Here is a 24,456-nt window from a genome sequence, read left to right on the forward strand (position 1 = left end):
GAACATAACTCATTCTCTTTCCCCAGCTGCTCTTTCACAGCCATTTTGGCAGTCATTGGTTGTCCGCAAACAGAAGTACAATAAACAGACAATATCACTTTGAATGTTGTACTGCCAGGCAGCGCTTTCTGTCTGTGTAATGTTCAAAGTGTGTAACAGGCTTTTTCCTGACAGCCTCCGCTTTGTTCCCGCAGCTCGTCACTGAGCAGAGAGCCTCTCTGATGAAAGCCCAGAGCAGATAACACCACAAAGAGATGCTTCAACTTCACAGCCTGCACGGCCTTAACTTTCCCCGGGCTGGGATGAGGGAGGACCCTGTCATTTGCAACAATGCAGCTGTAAAGGGAGCTCGCTTGTCGCCTGACTTGGAATCTAAGCAGATAAGCAACTCTGAGAGAAGAAAGCCTCCTGCATCCCACACAGAGAGATGCAGGAGCGGCAGAGGTCTGTGTTTAGGAGATTAGCTGGAGTTTTGCTGCAGTTTTGAACCCACTATGTATCAGATTGCCTCCTGACCCAAGTGCTGGAGGGGCCGTGTTTGTGGTCTACAGCTGAACCTGATCCTGTGGTTATCACAAAGAAACGCTCTGGCTCTGATATCTACACTCTTTAACTCCATGGAAACAATTACACTCACATAAAACATACTCATACTCACTGTTTTTGTTGCACTTGACTTTGGAGAGAAGTTTGTGCGCCACGAGAAGATCTCCACTCTTCACGGCCACCAACAGATCCTGCTCCTTCCCCATGATTACAGATCCAACCACAGACACCCAGATGTCTCACCAGGCCAACACCAAGCTTTCTCCTCTTCCTGTCTTTTTAGTGCTTCTTCAGGCGGACAGTTTCAGCAAACATTTGTCAGAGAGTTAACAGGCAGCTGCTGAATCCCATCCGCGGGACGATACTGCAGTAACTAGAGGGAAGGAGCCTCAGGTGAACTGGTCCGGGAGGTGTTTTTCCTCTCGTTGTTGGAGTATGGGTCCATATTCCTGACAGACAGTTACAGTTGCACTAGTGCAGGTTAAGTTGTCTGCAGGGCTGAGTGTGTCTTTATAATCCAACCTGCCATCACACTGCAGAGAACGCTGGGGGGGAAAGAGAGAGAAATCCCTTTATACAAAAAATAATTTCAAAAATACATTAAAATAGAAGAAGTTTCTCCTGGCTGTATTACCATAGCATACAATAGTTTTCAAGGTGACCAATATGCTGACTCCAGATTGTTTTTTCTGTCTTGGGCCCTCTCTGGAAACGTTCACAGTCTGTAATTTCTGGAACAACCCGTAGAGAAATCCCTTTACTCCATTATCAGGAATCCATCACACTAGTAATGCATTTCTCATGGTTGTTGTTTTTTATCAATAGCTTTCTCATTTATGAATATGTTGACCTTAAAGGAAGAATGTGTGACTTTTTGGACCAGTAGATGTCACCCTTGAGCACCAGCATGAAACCAAAACAAACTGCTGTTTGGCCACACCTCCTCCATACTGAAGCCTCCGCTCTCCTCCAGAGACACACCTCCAACTCACATTCGCACAGAGCAGTCGAGCACGAGCGTTGGACAAAATTGCCCTTTGCTCGAGCTGCATCACCTGTGGCCTGCATTGTTGTGTTAGCATGCTAATGTTAGCGCTCTTTAGTTAGCTCGTAGCTTCACATTGCATGTAAATTGACACAGAATAAGCGTGATCTAAAAACTCTTACGTGACATCCAAATAATCAGTAAGTATGTTTACAGAGACATTTACAGAAGAAATATTTCATTTCTGATTCCCTTAACTCAAAATTCAGGGACATCATGCATTAATTAAACACAATTTATAGATGTTTATTTAATAGCTTTCTTATTTATGGATATGTTGACTCCAAACTGCTTTTGCACAGTCTTCAACACACTCTGAAAACTCTCACAGCCCTTAGTCTCAGGAAAATCCGTTAGCTAATCCTTTATCTCCATAATCACTAGCTCCCGAGCTCGACAGCAAATATTTCTTCTTAATTGATAAATTAGGACTGATTAAATATGTGTCTGATCCTGAATTTACGCAGCTTTGGTCCAGGCATGTTATGTTTAATTGGCAATCAGTAGGTGAGAACAGCTGTCAGGATAAGACGTGTGACACTAACTTGACCCAACTTCTGTTTGTTTTCTCAGTTCCAGGAAGCTCGATCCCTCAGGAGTGTGCAGATAATCTGTTACTCTTCCCATGCAGGAATACTGACTCCGTCCATTGATAATATTTTCGAAACGTTGAGGAAGCTTCATTTCAGTAACAGCGATGTCAGACTGGCGCTCTGCCACTTTAAGTCTTTGGGATTTTTTTCAGGAAAGTGAGGCAGAGCTGACCGCTGCATGCCTCGAAACCAATTTGTCTGAAAATTCAATCTAGCGGGACAGCAAAGTGATGACAAAAATCTCTTTAGGGACAAAAAATAATAACAGTCCCCCCGTTTGTACTGAGACAACAACACACTGGCTGTTTCAGTGAAGCACGGAGCCTGCAATTACAACACGAGTCCAGTTCTGTGTGCAAAACAAAACTACAAAAAGAGACAATTAAGGAGGAGATAGAGCTCTGTGCAGACTGGGTCCCTAAGGGATGCAGCTAATTTGATAGAAACATTGACAAGAAATACTGGAATTTTTCAGGTATAACATAATTTTGTCTGTGAATGGATATTATGTAAAAACAAAAGTCATGAGAGTGCCCCGATAGATTTCTTCGGCCTTGAATCAGGCTGTAATGATAACAACTTATCTGAGAGTAAGAATGGGATGGCAGCCGTTTTAGCGATCTCCTTTTACACCCACCAGACTCCACTGACAAAAACAGTCATTTTACCTCAAATGGGAGATGCTGCCTCCATCAGATGGATTAACATTAGACTTAGAGACTTAGACTTTCTTTATTGTCATTCACATTGTACCTTACAGTGCAGATCAGAATGACATTTTGTTGCAGTAGGCATGTTGTTGTCTGTCATTTAAATATTTAGTTGAATTAAAACTAGATCATGTTAAACACCCTAACACAGTTTCTGGGCTGCAGGACGAAGCGATCTACTGGAGCAACTCAAAAAGATGTACCTATTCAATAATCATAAATTCGTAATGATTAAAACAGGCATCAGGTTTGCAGCATAGGAATTCAAAGGTCATCTGAGTTTGTGCAGTAGACCTCTGAAACATTTTTCACCTTGTCATCCCGACAGAAAAATCAGAACCGCTCAAATAAATATATTCTCTCTGCTCTTTCTTCCCTGGGGTTACTCTTCATGACCTATGTGGTGACTGTGCACCCTCTTCTATTCAAAAACATGAGAGTCTTCCAGCCTATGTAGGGCCATAGTACATTTAGTTTAGTAATTCCTCTGGACTACCAGGTGATCATGCAGCAGTGTAGCCCATGCAGCAGCAGATGCCAAAGCAAGTTTTTGCACTGACACATGATCTAAAACTAGCCAGGCACCTTGCCAGGCTGTAAACAACTGCACGGCCCTTCGCTGATGTGTGCCAGGATGTAATCAAGGATTCCAAAATGGGCTTGTTAACCTTAATGCTAATGAATTGATGAATTGAGAGGTAGTGAAAGGATGATCACTGGTTCACACATGGGGAGAAAAAGCCCATCAAAAATCTTCTCCCCACCTTTCCAAATCAAAATGATTGTACAGAAAAGCAGGTTAAATTACTGTATTTGTTCCAACTTTTCATGAATACCAGTCTCTAAATAAAAAACATCAGTATGCTTTACAGCAAATATATCCTTGTAAAAATCCATGTAATAGCAAGCGGACATTTTCAAACCAAAGCCCATTCTCTATTCTGCTCATTTAATGCAATCTTGGTTGGCAACACATTTTTACATCAATTATAACAAGTATAACGACAAACAACAAATAATTACACTAGCTGTATTTATTCGGCGTATAACTTATCCATAAATGTGTAATAAAACGAAAAGACTTTCGTCTGCTCACCTGTAATTAATACACCTGAATACACGGACTGGGTGTAACTAACATGATGAAACAGTTGCTAGAAGTTAATCAGGTTCAGTAGGATGGATTAAATATACGCCGAATATTGTATTTAAAACTAACTGTTTTATAAAAGTTATCACATGTGTTTGTTTCCTTAAATTTAAATTAAATTGAGATTTTATAAGCGGGTGAATAGTTAAATTTTAAGATGAAATACGGAGTTAACAGCAAAATGCAGCCTTTGGTCCAGATAAGGACGGACAGTTTGGCAGGCTGTCTTTTCGGACACATTCTTTGAGTTTGTCCGCTGCTACACATAAGACTGTGGCTGCTACACAGAGTCGTGTTAATCCTCCGGTCGCTGAGTTTAGCCTCTCATAGTTTAGCTAACTTGTCAGTCTCGACTCTCCAGGTGTTCGTCTCCAGGTCACGCAAACTCCGCAAAAACACTCGTTTTACCTATTAAAACGCGGTCGTTCTTAAAGTTGTCAACTGAGACGTTTACGTTCGCTTTTCTTAATTATAAGTACTACAAAAAAGAAAGAGTTCTCACCTGTTGTGGAGAGTAACCTGCAGGTGGTGCCTGACACATTAACAGCAGAGTAACTGCCCGAGGAGCGCTGAGCAGCACGAGACGGAGCCGGAGGAGCGACGTCAAGCTACTAAGCATAGACGAACAACTTCCGGTTACCACCTCCAAAGTAAAGCTCTTCACGATTAAGGCGCCACAAATATTTAAACTTACGCTGTCTAATTGTCTGTTTTTTCTGTTTGTTATTTAGACATGATTTTCTTCTGGGCGTATACAATCTGTGTATGAAGAGGAAATACTTTGGTCAGTTGCTGAAACTACTTAGCAGCGACTTTTTTCTTTTACTTTGAAGGCACGATTACATAACTGAATATGCTATCATAACATGTATTATCATGCTTAACTCCGCCTAATTTAACAGTGTTTTGTGGCTGTTCAAGCTATTCCTGGATAACCGGGATCACACCTATGGATCACACCGACTGCAACACAAGTTCAAACCACAGAAATCTCCGCAATCAAGGTGTGGACACTGCTTGACACAAAGCCTAAAAATGTAACAATAACAATACACCTGCAAATGAAATGCTTATGAAATTTAAGAAAATAACCAAAGAAAGACTAAATGTGAAAATAAAAAGACAGGTAGCCTATTTTTTTAAAGTAATTTACCCTTTAATTTCCAGACATTTATTTGTCTATTATGACTGTATTTATACTCATCTGTGCACTTAGAAGAATAAATAAATGAATTGCTACTAGTTCTTAAATTTGTTTTTCAACATAATGTAATATCTTGGGGCGGCTGTGGCTCAGTTGGTAGAGTCAGTCGTCTCTCAACCAGAAGGTCTGGGGTTTGATCCCGGCTCCTGCAGCTACATGTCGGATGTGTCATTGGATGTGTTGCCCAATGTGTCATTGGGCAAGACACTTAACCCCAAGTTGCTCCTGATGCTTCTTCAGCGGTGTATGAATGTTTATGAATGGGATGAGTTTCTCCTGATTATCACTTTACACAGCAGCCTCTACTATCAGTGTGTGATTAGGTAAGTGTGTCATGCGGTGAAAAAGCCCTTTGAAGACTAGAAAAGCGCTATATACCATAACTACAGAGCCCCTGATATCCCAAAAAGTTTATTAAAATGTTATATTAGGGAGGTACTGATTCATCAGTTCAACATCAGTATCAACAGATATCGGCCCTGTTGACAGATATCAGCTCATCGGTAAATAATGTGGCATCAACAAATGTCTTAGAAATCTTAGAAATGTGGGAACATAGGCACGCTCCCGTTGTGTCAAATCCATTTCAATCAGAAGAGACAAGTAAATGATTGAAAGATGAAAGGTTTATTTTACACGTGACATAGAATTATTGTCAGAGAATCTTTGGCGCTTGAACTCTGCAGGTAGACAGGTTGATTGAAGATGTCTGCCCTGAGTGGCAACAAGATCTATCCCCCCTAGAGTCCAGACTCTGGTGGTGGAGGTGTTAGCGGATGTTGTCGTCTGGGTTGATGCGATGAAGAAGCTGATTGAACTGTGAAGACTAGAGTTGATGACGAGATGGTTGATGATGTCATCTGAGGCAAACTGCGATGGCTGGGGTTGCCCGGACGATGGCTGATGCTGTGATCCGAGGCTGATGGGATGAAGGAGGTGATGAAACTGCGAAGGCTTGGTGGCGATGGGGAGGTGAAGGGTCATAATGATGGCATGAATGAACTAGTGGAAGAGAAAGACATTTTTAAACGAGACGGCAGCAATGTGATAGGCTAACAATGAAGGAGTGGAGCAGTGCTATTGGATAGATGTGACCAAGTGATGATTACGAGAAGTTATGAGTGAGCATGAGGAGTGATTTGACATGGTATGAGAATAAACAATAAAACAAGTGTGCAAAATGTAGTCTTCCTGTCTGGACTTTTGCTAGAGCTACCTTTAATGCTGACACATAAGCACACCTAACAACTGATTGAGAGAAGAGGTTTGAGCAGATGGAGTCACCTGTTGAACAAACTCTGATTGTTTTCATTGTCAAACATGAGAAGATGTCAGCATTGTGGGAATCTGACACCAAAGGAAGTCATGAAACAAATCGGCCCTGATTTTCCCAATCTGTGTGTCTCTAATATATATAAATATATATTTATCATCTAATATCATAATCTTGTGCACCTTTTAGGACTTCAAAGGCTCCTTACGTTTCTTTCTTTTTTTGTCCTTTAATTTCTCTTTAACCTTTTTCTTATTTCTTTTTTTAGCTGTCAATCACCTGCCTCTGTGTCCTCAGTCTTTCAGTGACATACAAAATTATAAATTATACAAACTGGTTAAATAAAATTAAGATAAACAAATATAGAAAGAAATAAAGAAATAAATTGTTAAATATAAAATAATCATTCTTGTAATGAGTCTCTTTATTTCTAATGTATTTCATCTTTTGTCTACGCATTGTTGTTTTCTGGTTGAATCTTTAATTTATTCCTCTTTTGATTTGCACACGATTCAAATTGAATATCTTTTATTACTGTATTTATTTTGGTATTTCTTCATGTTTCTTTACTGAAGACTCACGTTGTTTGTACGGTGGGGACACCTGCTGGTCAAAGGCCGCTAATGTCACCATATCGACATTAAACTGGAAAACGTATTTCTCGTTCTGTTTTTCTTTTAACTTAAATTAACAAACCAATCAATATGAAACACATTTTAACGTTGAACCTCTTTGTAACCACATCACGAGGTCAAAGGTTACCTACAAAGATTTTCTTTGCTGTTGCAAAGTCACACTAAAGCTCTGAGAAACAAATTAAAGAAAATCTTAGCCTGATCTGCAGGAACATGGACGTTCACCACGGATGATACAGATTTAACACACCTCATATCTATCGTTTTTGGATTTGCTTAACTTGTTTTTGCAATAAATCATTCCTTTTCTTTGGTAAAATTCTGACTCCTCCCGTCTTTTGTCATTACCTACGAGCCGGGTTATGACAACAATGAAATGTAAGAGTACTCGTGCATATTTAGTTATAGTGTAGCCAATTAGAGACAGAGTAGGGAGGGTCATCCCTTCACCATACTAGGAAATAAATGTCAGCATAATACTAAATATTGTGAATCAATCAATGATGAATTATACTCGACCCTGCAATACACCACAAGTGACACGTGGAGGACTGTTTCATCTCTGACGAAGGTGTACCATAAATTATGAGCAACAGGTGGACAATTCTACGGACTTTGTTTATTGAACCAGGAGGAAAAATAAAAAATAAATACATCGGCACCAAAGAGACAAATTAAAGACTTTCATTTCTGTTGTGATCATTCGCACACAGCACGTTACAAAAGAGTTCAGACGTGTGGAGGAGTTCTCCAAGACAAAACGTGCCGGGCAGTGAGGCGTTCTCACAGGTGAGACAGATCTCGACCATGAGGTGTTTCAAATAAAGAGAGCCTTCACAGAGGTCGGTGTTCGTTCAATGGTTTACTTCCGTCGATATGGAGAATCTCGTTGCGGTCAATTTGAGGCATTACAACAAAAATATCACTCAAGGTTGAATTTCTTTCTCCGCTGAATTATGGCATCTGTTCTGAATTAAGTGGACACTCAGATATAAAGATTTTATTTATACATGGGAATGCATCGTGGTCAAAAAAACAAACAAAAACGTGAATTGACCGTCAAAAGTTGTGAATTCGACAAATTCCTCCCCCAGAGAATTATCAGGAAAAACAAAGAACATTTATTTTGTTTGCAAATATTTTCTACAAACGCTCGAGTCGATAACAGCCCACCACAGGAAGTCCGCTTCTGTATCACACAATGCCAAATCACAGGCTAATTTACACCTCCAGCTCGCATTCACCAATGTGTACATTTTTTTTCTGTAGAAAACTTTTTTCTTCCTTTTTACAGAGTAATAAAAAAAGTTAAGGCAAGATGCATCAAACAGAAATCTGGAGGCTGTGGACGAGCCTCTGCAGGGGTTCTGGAGCAGAAGCAGCTCCCGCTCGCTCTCTGTCTCAGGCATCTTACTCTGACGGGAGGGGAGGAAGAGGAGGAGGAGGAGGAGGGGGAGGTGGTGGAGGAGGGAGGGTGGGTTGGGGCGGGGTCATCAAAGGTGTCCACTTCTACTCCTCCTCCCCTCCGATCCCTGTCCATGAGTCTGCTCAAACTCCCCTCTTTGGCACTTAAGCTGGCAGACTCAGCTTCTTCCCTTTCAGAACTGAAAGGAGACAAACGAGCAGATTAGAAGCAGAAAAAAAGTCAATGTGGACACACGATGTTGAGATCTGTCTGGACTCAACAGCTTTTACACCGCAGGTCACACCTACACATTCACACACTGATGGTAGAAGCTGCTGAGTAAAGAGTCCATCAGAAGTAGCTAATCCATTCACACGCCGCCGACAAAGCAGAGGGAGCAACTTTTGTGGTTAAGTGTCTGACCCAAGGACACATCAAGCATGCGGCTGCAGGAGCTGGGGATCGAGCCCCCGACCTTCAGGTTGAGAGACGACCGACTCTACCACTGATCCACAGCCGCCCCTTCTTTCTACATTAAAAATCTGCACCATCATGCACAGAGTCTAAACTGCACAAAATCATTGGAATCATTGACGTGCGGAAACGTTCCAAATGTTTTTTGTGCAATTAAAACTGTGCACGAGTCTGCCTGCAGTATATGATGGCTTCTGTCGCTCCTATGCACCTGTCCTATGATATATAGTAGTTTTCTTTTTAAAGTTTCTGCACTTTATGTTGCCATTCAATGCAAATACTGTCTCAATTCCCTGCATAGTTAACTTCATCATTCATTTTGTACTTGTATATATCCCCTATTTTTATTTATCTTATCTATTCTGTTTAATTTGTATGACCTTGTTACTTGTCTGTGCTGCTGCAACGCCCGAATTTCCCCTCTGGGGATCAATAAAGTACTATTCTATCCACTTTTAAATACAGAGATTGTCTCGCTTTTAAAACACGTGGTGTCAAAAAAAGTATCAGAAATGTTTGACAACTTTATTTTACCGTGCAGAGTGCAGGAGTCGGTCTACTGCTGTCTCAGGCTTACAGATCGAGGCAGCAACTCCCGTGATTTGCAAGGGAAATGACTGCACATGGAGTCGTGTGTCTTTTAAGAGAACAACGTTACAGCTGTTAAAAGTAATCATCCTCTAAAACACAAAGGTCTATCCGTGTAGGGATCCCTTCTGTGATGCTTTCTGACACTCAGAATAACAACCTGAGCCTGTCAGGGACAAAAACAACGACTTTTAATGGCTTAATTCGCAAAACATTTTCCCCTAAAGGTTTACGTTGCAGCCATGGCTGCAAGATCAAGCGATCTACAGGAGCAATTTCAATGAAGTCCCAAAAATAGTTTAAAATAGTGGCTAGGTTTTAAAAAGTGCAGTATTGATTTGGTTTTGGAGCCACACAGGTGCTCTACTGAGCGGTAAAAGCAGAGCGCAGTTCTTGACTTTCACATTTAATCCTGATTTTTACGATCGACTGTCACAGAAATCTTCTCTAAGGTAAGACGTGACATTAAAAGTCAACGCGGAAGTAGTGGAATTCTGAGTAAACCTACCACCAGAGGAAAAGATTTAAGATGAATAAGAAATGCTGCAGCACTCACCTTTAGTTACATACAAATAGAAGAAGTCGCAGTAGAGGATGGTCTGCACCACCCCAGCGACGATGGCGATCATGTCGAAGAAGCCCTCGAAGTAGAACCTCCATATCCAGTTGATGAGGTAAAGCGCTCTGTAGAGTCCCAGGAAGAACAGGTAGTGGGTGGTGATGGTCTCCGCCTCACCCGTCTTACTGATCATGAAGAGCTGGGGCAGGATGGCCACCGACTCCAGGTAGATGGAGAACGTCCACAGAATCTGAGGCCGAGAGAGAGAGAGAGAGAGAGAGAGAGAAAAAGAGAGAGAGAGAGAGACAGACAGAGAGACAGACAGAGAGAGAGAGAGACAGAGAGAGAGAAAAAGAGAGAGACAGACAGACAGAGAGAGAGAGAGAGAGAGAGAGAGAAAACAATAATTAGAGAGGAGCACAGCTGAACAGTTGATGCGCCCCTTGACCTTAAAATGCGAAGTCATAGTGGTTAGTGTGCGCTCCCCATGTACGGAGGCAAATTCCTCCAAGCAGGCGGCCCGGGTTCGAATCCGACCTGTGGCTCCTTTCCTGAAGAACACTGTGACATTGCCACATAATGTTTGAGTGTCTGTAAAAATGACGAATTATGGCTGGAGTGTTTCAAAGAAAAAAAAATTGTTATTGAAACATTTGTATCCTTTAAGTATAAGAACGGAAATATTCCACTGTTGTAAAAAAGTGTATGTGTGGGTATCAACGGGTATGATGATGAATAAGGCCGAGGTTATAAATGCAGGATGTGGCGCAGGGGGAAAGGGAGGAGAATTGAGGAGAGTGCCGCGAGGAAAAAGAACGTAAAGTGTTCGTGTCTCCGGTTTAGAAAATGGGTGTTTTTTTCTTCTTGTTGTTGATTTGAGTTGTGGGTGAAATATCCTGAAAGAACTGTTTGTGTTCAGGTTCAGTTTGAAGGCAAGAAGACGATCCTAACTATTCCAGCTCTCCGCTTTATGGAATGTTAAAAGGACCAAACAGGATCGTGCAAACAATGACCTGGTGGTTAAACACCAAACATTTCGAAGTATCGGCGTGTGTTTTTGCGGCGTGTCTCACCTCCAGGGGAGAGAAGTCGTGGTTAACCAGGAAAGCCAGGCCACCGACAGGGACGACCAGGAACTCCACTCTGAACGTGTCGTGGTTCCCATCATAAGTGGCCTTGAACTTCAGGTAGATCAGGTACACGGTGGCGTACGCACATCCGATGTAGATGACCTGACAACACAGAGAACGCTACACGTGAGACAGTCGTTCATACAAAAGCCGGTTACATCCCGCTGGGCTACATCATCCTTTAGCAAACACAGGCGGGTCAGCTGTACGGCGTTTGCTTAATGCTGTACAGGATATGTGCATAGTGCGAGAGTTTCACCTTCATGCTGGTGTTGTAGAGAGAGATGAAGGCGGTGAGCAGGTCCAGGTAGCGAGTGGTGAACACTAAGGCGAACAGGACCTGACTTTTCCCAGAAATACCTGTGAGGAGACAGCAGAGGACACCACAAACATCACCACATACATTTCAACAGACGGCTCAAACAGTGGACTTCTGGACGATCTTTGTGTGCCTTGCTGATGTAAACCACGAACACACCTCTACGGCTCTCTAACAACACATCATGTCTCTGCAAGAGGAACAAAACGTTCAAGTCATTGGTTCTGCAATCCACCCTTCCTGCAGCCAGTAAGTGCACAGACATCACTGTGTGGTTCTCAACTGGTGGGTCAGGACTCAAAGCGGGTCGTGAGGTGGTTTTTAGTGGGTCGTGGATGTGTGCCAGGGATAAAATAGATCTTGCAAAACGTCTATGCTGCACTTTTATTTAAAGAACATGTGCAGTAGTAGGGTTGTTTATTCACACTCAGTAGGTGAGACTTAAGTGGCGGTGATGCATTTTAACGCTGGTCATCTGCCAATAAATGACAAGAGAAGATAAAGGATAATGTATAGGTTTGTTTTTATGCTGCCAGTTAGCATGGAGAAATGCAAATATGACATATTGTCATGTTTTGTAACTTCTCGCCAAACTGCAAAGCTTTTAAATTAAATACATTTTAGTGGTTGAAAATGTTGAGAAATGTGGGTCCTGGTTTGTCATTCAGGACGTGCAGGTGGGTCCTGACTGAGGCTAGACCAGTTAAGATCCACTGAATTAAAAGGAACATCTGTGATGTAAAAAAAAAAAAAAAAGCGAATGTGTAGTTCCCCAAAGACGGTGTAGCTCGTCATCCTTAGCTGTACTAGAAGCATGTCTCACTGTTTATCTTGTTGTGTTGGCAGGCGACAACACATCCCCCTCAGACACACCCACTGTCAGACTGCAAAAAGGAGGGGTGGAATCAGTGAGCACTATATTCATAGTAGACAAATATGCACCTCATTGACAGCTGCAGACTTTGTCAGAACAGGTTATTCAGATGTCAAACGACCCATTCTCGTCTTCGCATAAACACAAAGAAACAAAAAAAAGCTGAGACGTCGGTCCTGCAGAAAAAATCCTTCATGTGTATAATCTGAGGTGGTTGCCAATCAGCTGTAGGCTGTCAACCTGGCAGGTGTAAGATCGCTCAAATCGATCAGTATTATAAAAGTAACTTTTGAGCGTTGCAGCCAGCTCCGTGACAAACCCCTTCTTTATCTGATGATGATTGAATTGTCTCATCAAATGGACTTTCAGTGTTCCTGCAGGAAGTGTCCAGATTGGTCGTCGCCTAAAATATTTAAACCATCTTGTTTTCCTAAAAAACTGCAGAGATGTGAATCTAAATGTTCATTTCAGTCTCTGTACACTGTGCTCAAATTAGCTGCCGTGACTTGTGACGCAAGGACGGCTCAGTAGTTGGGGTGGTTAAAGGTCAGAGGTCAGTTTGTGTTTACATCTTCATCATGAGATGTGCACACAAAGAGAGGGTGACTTCTCATGAGCATCAGACCTTTTAGCACTTGAAGTTTTTATGTTATTACTGAGTCATTTGGACATTTATACACCCAGCCTGCGTTGGCTTACATGACACAATGAATTCAAAACTGTCCAGGATCAGAGTGCAGCGTAGGACTTTTCAATGTCGTGCACCTCTTCTTTTCCCGGCTTTTGAGAAAACAATTGGCTTATCATTTTTCCTACACAATATTTCAAGTTACTGACGAGCGATTTCATGAAACAATAACTCTCTCAGGTCATCTTCTTTCGTACAGTTTCATCCAAATCACAAAGTCTGGGTTAGGGTTAGGGCTATTTTGGAATCAACTAACCTATACGGACGGAAAGAGTACTGTATGACAGAAGAGGATCTTTGGTTTCAGGTTTAATTTCATAGAATTCAGGTGTAAAATTCTGTTTAATCTGCACACCTGTTCTCAGCTTTGGTTTTTGATCTTTCTTCAGCCTCAAAATGCATGTTAACAGATTGCATGTGGACTTAGAGACAAGCTCTCTCTGTCCGTAGCAACACATCTGGATCTGGTTGAAATCTTGTACTGATGCTCAAGTCCAACATGCAAACGATCTGACTTGCATGCAGATCTGTGAGCTTTAATCTCATGCAAACAGCAGCCGTGACATAACGCAGAGGTGATACAGCATTGACCTTTGACCCGCGAAACACACACAGCAGAGGTTTTTTTTTTTTTTTTTTTAATCGTGATAACACAACAAACAGCCCTGCAGAGTGAAACGCAGTCAGTCAATGGGTTTACAACTCAAAGTGTCAACCTGTGAGTACTCCCTGCTGCCACGTCAGAGGGGTCACGCTCAGCTGACGTAAAGGAAAACACCGGGGAGCAGACGAGTTTCTCTAATGTAATTTATATGAGGAAGACAGACCCCTCTGGTTCACAGTGAGGGCTCTGCTGCCTATCAAGAGCACCACTACTACCTGCTTCACTTTTATATAAATGTGCGTCGCATGTAGTCGCGCTCTTAAAGTGACAGTGTCACAGTTTACTAGCGAGTGTTAGTCGCAAGCTAGGTTAGCTATCATTAGCCGAAACTGGCGAACAGGCTCTAATTAGAGTAGAGGTTACACAGCAGAGACCTTTGTAATGTCCTTAACATGTACTTTATGACACTAGTTTACTGTAAGTAAGCTGTTATATTGTAATAAGCCAACTCACCGGCACACGACCTGGTTTTCCATATTTTGAGCAGCAGGATGATGATGGCTGCTAGGTGAGAGAGATCGCCGGTTAGCCTGAAAATGTTCATGTTTTAACCGGATCTCCAGCAGGAAAATAACCGATTAAAGACTCTAAAAAAAGAGCTCAGTTCTTCCCCTATGACGACGAATTTTGAGACCTGACAGTGCTGAGTGTCACTGTGAGGCTAGAAGAGACGATTCGGGCTTTCGGAAGATGGGAAAATGGCGAGCAAGGCGCGACGTGGCTCGGGGACGTGGCCGAGGCACCGGCACCCAATGCAACACGGGCAGCGACCGGGAGCTCAGCCAATCAGAGCGCAGAGATCCCTCATTAGCATAAATTATGCTGTACCAGTGCCGCATTCAAGTACGATGACAAAGGTAGTAAATCTGAGGGTTTCAACCTTCTAACTATGTCTTTGGACATTTCCCAGGAAATACATATTAGCTTTGAGTAGAAAGTACTTAAGAGAAATATTTAAATTCGAATTAATATAAAAACAATGTTTTATTACATATATGATGAAATATTACATCAGGAAAGGGTTAGTCTTCTTCAAACATTTTTCTTTGCCACAAAAAATGCAAATGAATCATTTGTATTCAGTGTACAATAGCAGCAGAAATCCCCAACAAAATATAAATAATTAAGTTTTGACAGTTTCAAGTTGGGATGAGCTCCTTAACACTTCCACTAGCCAATGAGGTCAGCAGCCTGCAGTTCATTTAAAAACATTTGTACTTTTTGATACTATTGATCATTAAAATAACAGACTGTCTCGTTTTAAAGTATGTGATATTGAAAAGTTACATTATTTTTTCAGTGGTAGCACATTAAAGGAACAATATGTAACTCTGACATCTAGTGTTTAAAATGGGTACTGCAGGCCAAATTTAAAACACTGAGAGAGCTGTCTCCCCCCCTCCCCCTCCTCTCTAGAGTCGATGCTCACACAGGTCACCATGTGGTGGACACTGAAGGTTCAGTGTTTATCCAGCTCTGCATCGGTCTGTAAACCTTTCTAACCTCTCTCCATTTTTCAAAAGCATCTCCATTATTGATCCTAGTTTGAGCACGTTTCTGCTCGTGGAGCTTATTAGAAACATGCAGAGGCTTTTTAGGTCGGGTACAATCACTTCTATCTGAACCAGTTCTCTTGCCCGCTTCCATCGCTGCAACACCTGTTGGTTTGACCTGATAACTGCTCTCATATCTGGCAAACCGAGGGGCGTCCAAAACGGCCGTGTGGGGGTGTCTTAAAAACCACCTTCCTTCTCTGGTCCAGACAAATCCAGAGCATTCAGGACCAGAATCTAAAGTTAGAAGGAGGACATACTGGCTGCTGCATTGTTGTCAGAGAAGCCAGCACTTCAATATAGCATGTTTCCTTAATGTCTGATCATATAGTAAGGTCACTTTATCATTTCATTCACTACACATCTCACTGATTGATCCTTTAATTATTAAAAAAATATGTTGCTCTTCCAGATTTTTTGTCAGATTCCCTACATTGTTTTTTCGGTTTATACAGTTAAGATCGCTTACAACATAATTTGGTGATAGTCCTAGAAATCAGATCCTCTCATTTAATTAAGAGCACATTTTATTCCATTACACTCTTTCAATACAAATGTTGTTGCATCTATGGCACATTTTTAAATGGCGTATTGTGCAGTTACATCAAAGGTACACTATGGAGAAGAGAGACATTGTAACTTAAAAAAAAGGAATGAAAACAGGATTCTTGCATTCAAACAGTTAATCAAAAGAGATAAAATCCACTCTCACTCAGTTCAGTACACTTACAGGATTCTGCTGCTACAGGATAACTTGACCAGGGGAGCTGCAGCTGTGTGACGTTCTTTGACCTTCAGCTGTTTTCACACATGCACAAAAGTCCTGAAAATGTACCTGGGATCTTTCCTATCAGCCCACTAAAAAGTTTTAGTGTGAAGTCGTGGCGAGCTGACCTGTGAACCAAGCAGGAAATATTAGGAAAGCTTGACCTCGGGCAAGCGGACGAGAGGGATTATGTTTGTATCTAGCGACCGGTTTGATCTTTGTGAACATGATGAAGTAGCTTCATTCTCGTTTCTGCTCATCAGTATTTTCTTTTCCACTCGTCTGTTGTTAATACATCCAATCACAGGTATCAAGGTAAATAAAACAACATTACAGGCTGTGTTCTAACTTAGAAGCTGCATCCTTCAGAGACCAATCACGTCACAGCAGCTCATCGAGGGTTGTCCCCATTTTGATGGCTCCTTCAATTGTGTCCATCTGTCTCCGGCAAACGAGGATCCCTGCAGTGCATCCTGCATGGCCCAAAGTATCCTGAGATGCACGCCAATTCAGACGAGCTGGTCGAGGAATACACTGTCAAATGTGAGTAACTCAATCCAAAAGTTACCAATACTAATGTGGCCATGAAACATCAATCCATCTTTAAACTAATAGAGGTTGAGTTATGTAACGTTGGTTATGTTAGCTAGTTCCGGTGACGCTGTTGAGGTTGCTATGGAGTGCATTTGTGAAAACAGCTTTTGAGTCCATTGTTTTGATCTTCAGCCAGAAATGTACAATATTTGCATAAGGCTCCTTCCCGTCACAGCTCACACAGGAGCAGACGGATAAAGTGAGCGACTAGCAGGAGAATGTAGCACCAATGTTAGCAGCTAAACGTGCGATATGTCAGTGATGTATTTTGAGGCCTCTAACACTTCCTGTGGTGGCGAAAAACTATGAACCCTGTTGTTGAAGTCAAATTTAGCTTCAAAATCAACAACAAGGAGTCATAAAGGCTCACACATTATAATACAAGAATCAACAGCAAACCATTCAGAAAGGATAAATCAAGTGTTTTCATACTCTGACTCTTTGCATAAGATGATAATTAATTAAAGTAAATTCAGATTATCCCAATGCACATTACAGAATGATAAAACACTAACAGCAAACACTGCCCACACATAGCAGACGTTACAGTACATACACCTATCACATATTGATATGTCGTAGAGGATTTGATGTTTGCAGGAATATCACTTAAGGCAAATTGCCGTTAAGTTGTTTTTTTTTTGCTTTAAAGGTCACATATTCTCCTCCTCTTCATCCAGATTAAATAAGTCTTAGCGCTCCCCAAAACATGTGTGTGAAGTTTCTTGTTCTAAATCCACTCTGATCCTGTATTTGATCATGTCTATAAACCCCTCTATTTCAGCCCTGCTCAGAACAGGCTGTTTCTGTGTCTGTACCTTTAAATGTAAATGAGCTGTGTCTGACCACGCCCCCTCTCTGGAAGGGTTTGGGTGTACTTGGGCTTTCTCGCTCCATGTCCTATTGTTTATGGTGAGAAGGCAGACTCAGAGGGCAGAACAAACACCTAGCTGTGGGAGGGTCACCCACCTGGGTGGAGGGGTTACTGCTCTTTGTGATGTCATGAAGGGAAAATCTCCAAACGGCCTGTTTGAGCACACATTTTCTGAAAAGTGGAGCAGAGAAAAGACGGAGAAGATGGACTTTTCTCATCATTTGGGGGGTTTGAAGACAGACAGACACATATTAATGTTAGAGAAACATGGTGAAGAGGATTTTGCAGAATATGTGACCTTTAAAGGTAGAGGTATCACTGTCACACATGATGGCTGGTAAATGTAGGAGCTACAGTACCTGAGCTTCACATCCGACTCAACATTTCTAAACATGTCAGAAATACTGTGTTTCATGAATGAAGCTGAAGATCCACTGAGGTGTAAAATCAAGTCCTCGACAGGCGTTCAGTAAACAGACACCGTGGTCTCCTCCGAGGCCTTGAGAACAAAAACAGCATCATCGAGAACGTAGTAATCGTTGTACATGTCTCCTTCACAGAGGTAAGGCAACCGCGTCACAGACTCCACCTCAAACCCTGCCCTCCGGAAGACCTCATTGGACATGTTGGTGACTTGCTCCTCCCACGTTTTTCCTTTTACTTTGAGGTGCTCTCTCGGACGCTGCCATCTTCCTCCTGAGACAAGCAGAGACAGAATCATTTAATTCATCATTACCATTCAATCATTAAATTTAATAGGACGTGGACGTAGCAGCAAAGAAGAGAAAATATAATCAGAGTGAGGTGAAACACCAAGCATATATAAATAGAATAGATAAAGCTTGTTCTAAAACGAGGGTGAACCTTGTGTTGGCGTTTACCCGTGGACGTGGAGTTGGTCTGCTTCCTGTTTGCTTGTGCTAACTACGTTAGCTTACAGTGTAGGTACAGGCAGTAAACGTACACACTACGTCCTGCAGGGAGTGTGAGCTCCTGGGGGCGATGAGCTCAGGAGGAGGGGCCCAGTTTGAATGGTTTTTTTTTACAAACGGAAACCCACATTTACTGAGTACTGACACCACCTTTTATCCCTTTTTATGTGACAAAACAGTAAAATCTGCTTTTGTACTCATCAAAAGTTTTATTAAATTAACATCAAAGGTGAAGATTTCTGAATTAGTTAAACATAAACTTAGCTCCAGTCTATCTGATTCGTCTAAAAGGCACACATCGCTCAGGTGGATATTCCAGTTTAACCTGACACAGCCTTTGTACAACTTTATCTCCATTTCTAGATCAGTTCACTATCAGTTCACTGTGCATGTTTACATCAGGGTAGCAGAGCGAGGAGAGACGTCTCATCAGCACCCGCTAGTGGCGGGCGGCTACGCTGCAGTTTGAGCAAAACATTTGACAGACATCGAGGGCCAACATACACAACTACTAATATTTCTTTTAACCAACTAGTGAGGGCGGTGACATTTAAAGTCAACTCAACGTGCACATCCCGACATCGAAGCACTACCTTGGAATAATTTGCACTAAAGTGTTAACAATCTTCTAAATGAGAAAAGGGTTAATATGATTCAATGGACTGAAAACTGACAACAGTACTTTTGAGAATAGATGCAATATTAAAAAAAAACATGAAGGTTGAATACTGAAGTGTCTATTGAACAAAAATTAAATCTTTTTTTCCAGACAGTTTGTTTTCGTTATTAATCATTTAAAGAGTTAAATCTTGTTTCACTCAAAGCTGATAAATCTGTTGTTACATCTCAGCCAACTGTATTTTGTAGTAATGTAAAACTTCCACAAGGGGCCAGCAGAGGGCGGTATGGTGACGTTGCCAGTGTATTTGACCTGTCACAGGGTCGTCACACCTTGGTATCCAACAGATATCGATATTGTTCTATTTGGACTAGAATCATATCCAGCTTTAAGTTCTGCTTATTGTGAGAACTTGAATACAAAGCCGGCTTCAAATAAAGGCCTGGAAACCTTGGTCAGGTAAACACGTATGATACAAGTTGCAATGTTTCCGACTCACCGACTTCCACGTAAGGCTGGAAGGGAAGCACCGCAGCCAGGATGAGTCGTCCCGTGTTGGGAACAAGCGTCCGCCTGATGTCCTCCAGGAGGTGAAGAGGATCGTCACAGCGGTCCAGCAGGTTCAGACAGCTGACCACGTCATACTGGAAACCCGCCTGCTGCCACTCGTCTATACCCAGCAGTCTGGGAACGACACAAAACAGGAAGTTCAGATGCTAACATGTATCTCTATCAGGGGGCAAGAGGTAATTCCTACTCATACACTGAACACCATCAATCTTCGCTATACGACTTTTCCACAGAATGATTTCCATCGGGGCGGCTGTGGCTCAGTTGGTAGAGTCCGTCGTCTCTCAACCATAAGGTCGGGGGGTTCAACCCCCAGTTCCTGGAGAACAGTGTGAGTGCAGGCCAGCGAGGGACTGGGGAGGGGGAACAATCATGCTTCAGCACAGCAGGGGGGCGGCTGGGCCTTGTGCGAGTGCGTTCATAAGCTTTTATGAAATAGCACAAAACTGCTTTCACCAATTTTCTCAAATTCAGAAATTCCTGCAGATTAAAGGGAGTAATCCTTCCTTGTGTTCTCTACAGGCTTATCTTGTGAAAAATCTGAAAATCTGTTCAAGCTCAATTTCTTAAACACACATCGTACAAGTTGTGACAAACCCTGGCTTTTCACTTTTAACAAAATAACTTTATGATGTGGTTATTTTGAAATCCTTTTTACTCGTTTATTTACATTTGTATCATAGCTAAACAACAAGGAGCGATATATTAACTGAGCTGTGCTCCTTTGGATGACGCTTTGACCAAAGATATGACACAGTGTTAATTTTATACACATCTAGACGGCTGGATGTTGTGCTTAATGCAAATAAACACAAACGGACACAAAGGAAAATGCTGTCCACCTTTCAGTCTGAGCACAGGTTCTAAAGTTTAAATTCAAACAGTCCTGTGATTGGCTACTCACTTGTAATTCCTCCTCTGAAGATGCCACTTCATGGGAGCTGAGACCTCAGTCGCATAGACTTCTCTAAAATGAGCTCCCATCACCTCAGTGACGCCTCCGTCCCCGGCTCCGAGGTCCAGCAGTCTCTCAGCTCTCCACTCGGGGCCGATATGGAGCAGCCGCCTGAACTGCTCCTGAGAGAACACGAACATGGAGCCACGACCCAGAAACCTGACACGGGGAGAAGAAGAACTCAGTCAGAGGAGGTTCAAGTTCAGGTGAAACAGAGACAGAGCTGTGTCTTGTGATACTCACCCGTTGATGGAGGTTCGGGAGACCAAAGGGCTGAGGACGGTGGAGACAAACGAGTGATAAAGCTGAGTGAACATCCAGCCGGACTTCTCCACGCTCTTCTTCAGGAAAGCTTTAGTGCCTGAGTCCAGGTGGCTCTGGATGAACAGCGGCTGAACAGATTCTCCAAGCATGTCAGGATAGCACCGGTACCACTGCAAACCACAGAAGAAACAGTTTACATATAAACCTTACTATCTGATCAGACATTAAGGAAACATGCTATGTTGAAGTGCTGGCTTCTCTGACAACAATACAGCAGCCAGTATGTCCTCCTTCTAACTTTAGATTCTGGTCCTGAATGCTCTGGATTTGTTTGGACCAGAGAAGGTAGGCGGTTTTAAGACACCCCCACACGGCCGTTTTGGACGCCCCTCGGTTTGCCAGATATGAGACCAGTTATCAGGTCAAACCAACAGGTGTTGCAGCGATGGAAGCGGGCAAGAGAACTGGTTCAGATAGAAGTGATTGTACCCGACCTAAAAAGCCTCTGCATGTTTCTAATAAGGTCATATTTGCTGTACCCTGAAACAGCAGAATGCACTTACAGCTCACACTTCAAACTCAAAGGAGAAATTAAGTTTGGAGGTTTTATTTTTAGTCCATATGGCCCAGTCCTATCTGTTACTCATACCTGAAAAAAACCCACTGAAAGTCAGACTTTTCTCTAGAAGTAGGAAAAGGAGGATCCTTTCCTCTCAGTCTCCTACAGACACGAGCAATAGCTTCATGCCAAATCCCGTTCAAAAATCTGCCACTTCTAACTTTCACAGCTTGCCGAAATGAAAACACGGCCGACTTCTCGACACGTGTTCAGAGGCGCTGCTTGTCAATAGGCGAGGCAGGCAACCGCTTGGCGTCCCATACCAGTAGGCCCCCCCCCCCCCCCCCCCCCCCCCCCCCCCCGGCAGGTCTGACAGAGTTTGAACCACAGCAGTATCTTAAAATGTGCAAAGCTTTCAATTGGTGGCCCAATCTCACAGAACTCACTCTAGTTGCCTTGTCAAGCGTTGCACGTATTATTGCAGTGAAAAACAAAGTTTGTCATGGAAGTCGACTAGGGAAAATGAAGGGTTTTTACTGTCCTTTAACGTGTTTTGAGAATAATGCTTATGTTTAAAATCTGTAATAAACTTCACATTAATGGCATGAAGCCTCCTGTGGACAGGTGTTGAGAACCAGCATGTTTGCTAAAACACTTAAACAATGTATCTGTGATGTCTACGCTAAATAAAGTCTATAATAATAATAAAGGTGATGAACTGGATGGAGGGGCCCCCCGACAGACTCTAGAATCGCCCCTGCATGTGTCCACCTGGATTTTAACTACATTTTGTCTTTTTTTATTTTTCATTGGGCACAGTGCATGTTGAGAGTCCGGGTCTGATGGTGAATCATTCATACCTCCTGAGAGTCGACGGCAGCCGCTTCGCTCTCGCTCCCCATGTTGGCGAACAGAGAGCGGACCAGCGGACTGCGGACGTACTTCCCGGTCCACATCCTCCTGATGGACAGCAGGAAGGCGATGTATCCCAGAACCCAGGCTACAAAAATCAAAGTCCTCAGCTGTAGATGACACATAATAACGGAGAACAAGCCTGAGAAGAGAAGCCGACAGACACCCGGCCGCAGTGTGGACAGAGGACTGGGTCTGTGGTTTAATAACAGAGGAAGGTAAAGAAGGTAATGGCAGCCAATTGTAAAGCAACACGCCGGAGCATGTCTGCTCTGTCTCCAGCTCCAAGAAAAACAATCAAACAAACCTGAGGGTGTGGCGTATTAAAGACAGCCTGCTGCTATTTACTCTCCATCTTATTCCTGTGAGCCCACTGTCTTATCAACGCAGGACAAATATTTACGTGGTCTTCCCATTTTGACAACAAAAACACACTTCCGTAAGCCGCTCTGTACTTCTACTTCTTCTTCTTCTTCTTCTTCTTCTTCTTCTTCTTCTCCTTCTTCTTCTTCTTCTCCTTCTTGTTTTACGGTAGTTTGCATCAATCACGTTGGAGCATTACCGCCACCCTGTGTTGCTGAGTTTTGGCTCTTACCCTGGACTTCATTACTAATCCCCATAATAATAATAAAAACTACATTATATCAACATCATTCAACTTCCACGCCTCTCCCTATACTATTTACAATTCCTATCCCTCCCTGAGCCCCCTTTTCCTCCTTATCCATTACACCCTGTGAAACGCCCCTGTGTCCCCTTCTCTAAGTACCTAATCCAGTACCCTCTCACCCATGTTCAATAAACCCTTCAGTGTCACTTCCTTCATCCCTAAGCCCCTCAGTTTATTCCTCATCCCCTCACAATAATAATAATATGCATCCCTCATCCCGTCTTGTCATATGGTTAACCTCCTCAATGTAGACCCCCCCCCCTCCCCGCACCTCTTCTCCTGTAACTCCCTCCTTATGCAAAAATTATTATTTTGCTGCATCGACAACTATTTCAGTTCTGTGACTTTCTCTCAGCTTCAGTGGCACAGTTAAGTTAATCACCATTGGCAGGAAGGATAAGAACTTAATCTTGTCTTTGTAGAAACACTACTCTTTATTGGATTGGAAAATCTGTGGAAATACAGTTCACATGCTTTACCAGGTGAAGGATATTTGAAGCTGCAACTGGTGTTCTGACAACAAAGGTTTTTAATCTATAAATTATTATTTCAAAACCCTAATCAGAACTAACACAAGAGCATGAAACATTCTTTAATGATTTCAACGATATAACTTCACCAATAATGGCCTCTGAAGCTCTGCCCATGCAGGTAACAGTGAGGAAAGGGGGGGGGGGGGGGGGGGGGGATTTCCCACAGAGCCAGGTAGAGGGAAGTCACAGAAGGATTGGGATTTTCTACACCACAAGGTACCCAAACTTTTCAGCCCGCGACACCCAAAATAAGGGAGCCTCTGCCTCTGGCACGTCTTTCAGTTTCTGAATGTCTTTTAATTTCAGTAACGAGGGAAAATACAAATATCTTGTTCTTATTTTAGTCTGACGTTGAGACAACGCGTTTCTTTTAAGAGGAAGAGGAAACGATTCATTTGTAATGAACGATCTTAAAATTGTGTTATCAACTTTACTGTCTAATTAATTATAGCTGTCAATAAAAAGAGGAGTATTAATGACAGAAGAATATTGTAATGTCCCTTTAACCAGATTAAAGCCACAGGAAAAGCTTTGACAACTACTGAATATTGTTAATGAACAACTGAAATATATTTCATATAAGATCAGTATTCTACTGAAGCCTGAATCCCTTTCTCCGTCCAATCTTTACACCATAAAAATGTCCTCTTGTGTAAAATATAGGCTACCTGTTGCTTCAGATTTTATTAATGTGGAGTGAAATTATGTTTATAAAGCAATTTCCAACACAGTATACTAATAGGCCCTACATGTATACCTGCATAAAGATCCTACCAACCAATTGTATAAGATACGAAG

At 42.4% G+C, this 24,456-nt stretch overlaps 3 protein-coding genes across 6 annotated transcripts in view; all 3 read right to left on the minus strand.

Moving 5' to 3' along the window:
- The window catches only part of LOC132955348 (caskin-2-like), a 63,272-nt gene extending 58,645 nt beyond the window's left edge, over window positions 1-4,627 (minus strand). For all 3 annotated transcript variants that reach the window (XM_061028173.1, XM_061028175.1, XM_061028172.1), the window contains exons 1-2: window positions 4,547-4,627; window positions 659-1,091 (exon numbers count right to left, since the gene is read on the minus strand). In XM_061028173.1, coding sequence (XP_060884156.1) covers window positions 659-752 — 94 coding nt within the window. In that variant the 5' untranslated portion in view covers window positions 753-1,091; window positions 4,547-4,627. The remainder of the gene's footprint in view (window positions 1-658; window positions 1,092-4,546) is intronic.
- A 3,128-nt stretch (window positions 4,628-7,755) lies between these two features.
- On the minus strand, window positions 7,756-14,579 carry LOC132955239 (ER lumen protein-retaining receptor 2). The gene is made up of 5 exons (XM_061028005.1): window positions 14,311-14,579; window positions 11,572-11,672; window positions 11,256-11,414; window positions 10,180-10,432; window positions 7,756-8,760 (listed from the first exon to the last, which is right to left on the minus strand). The coding sequence occupies exons 1-5, from the start codon at window positions 14,399-14,401 to the stop codon at window positions 8,726-8,728; spliced, it is 639 nt and encodes a 212-aa protein (XP_060883988.1). The 5' UTR covers window positions 14,402-14,579; the 3' UTR covers window positions 7,756-8,725.
- Window positions 14,580-15,919: 1,340 nt separating this feature from the next.
- Window positions 15,920-22,924, minus strand: mettl9 (methyltransferase 9, His-X-His N1-histidine). Of its 2 annotated transcripts, XM_061028098.1 has the most exons (6): window positions 22,763-22,922; window positions 22,404-22,565; window positions 20,964-21,154; window positions 20,670-20,879; window positions 19,695-19,879; window positions 15,920-18,340 (listed from the first exon to the last, which is right to left on the minus strand). In XM_061028098.1, the coding sequence occupies exons 2-6, from the start codon at window positions 22,497-22,499 to the stop codon at window positions 18,111-18,113; spliced, it is 912 nt and encodes a 303-aa protein (XP_060884081.1). In that variant the 5' UTR covers window positions 22,500-22,565; window positions 22,763-22,922; the 3' UTR covers window positions 15,920-18,110. The 2 variants fall into 2 exon arrangements, with proteins under 2 accessions (XP_060884081.1, XP_060884080.1); XM_061028097.1 differs by having other exon boundaries at window positions 22,404-22,924.
- Window positions 22,925-24,456: the final 1,532 nt, after the last annotated feature.

Source organism: Labrus mixtus, chromosome 21, assembly GCF_963584025.1.
Source record: "Labrus mixtus chromosome 21, fLabMix1.1, whole genome shotgun sequence".
NCBI classification, from domain to species: Eukaryota; Metazoa; Chordata; class Actinopteri; order Labriformes; family Labridae; genus Labrus; species Labrus mixtus.

What these genes read in the sequence shown, in the direction of transcription:
- mettl9 (XM_061028097.1), bottom strand. Translation starts at nt 22,580, where the DNA reads ATGTGTCATCTACAGCTGAGGACTTTGATTTTTGTAGCCTGGGTTCTG. An exon ending in CTGCCGTCGACTCTCAGGAG is followed by an intron (nt 21,155 to 22,403) that starts GTATGAATGATT and finishes TGTGGTTTGCAG; the next exon opens with TGGTACCGGTGCTATCCTGA. An exon ending in TCCCGAACCTCCATCAACGG is followed by an intron (nt 20,880 to 20,963) that starts GTGAGTATCACA and finishes TCCCCGTGTCAG; the next exon opens with GTTTCTGGGTCGTGGCTCCA.
- LOC132955239 (XM_061028005.1), bottom strand. Translation starts at nt 14,401, where the DNA reads ATGAACATTTTCAGGCTAACCGGCGATCTCTCTCACCTAGCAGCCATC. An exon ending in ACGACTTCTCTCCCCTGGAG is followed by an intron (nt 10,433 to 11,255) that starts GTGAGACACGCC and finishes TCTCGGCCTCAG; the next exon opens with ATTCTGTGGACGTTCTCCAT. An exon ending in CTATTTGTATGTAACTAAAG is followed by an intron (nt 8,761 to 10,179) that starts GTGAGTGCTGCA and finishes GTCTCCTTTCAG; the next exon opens with TTCTGAAAGGGAAGAAGCTG.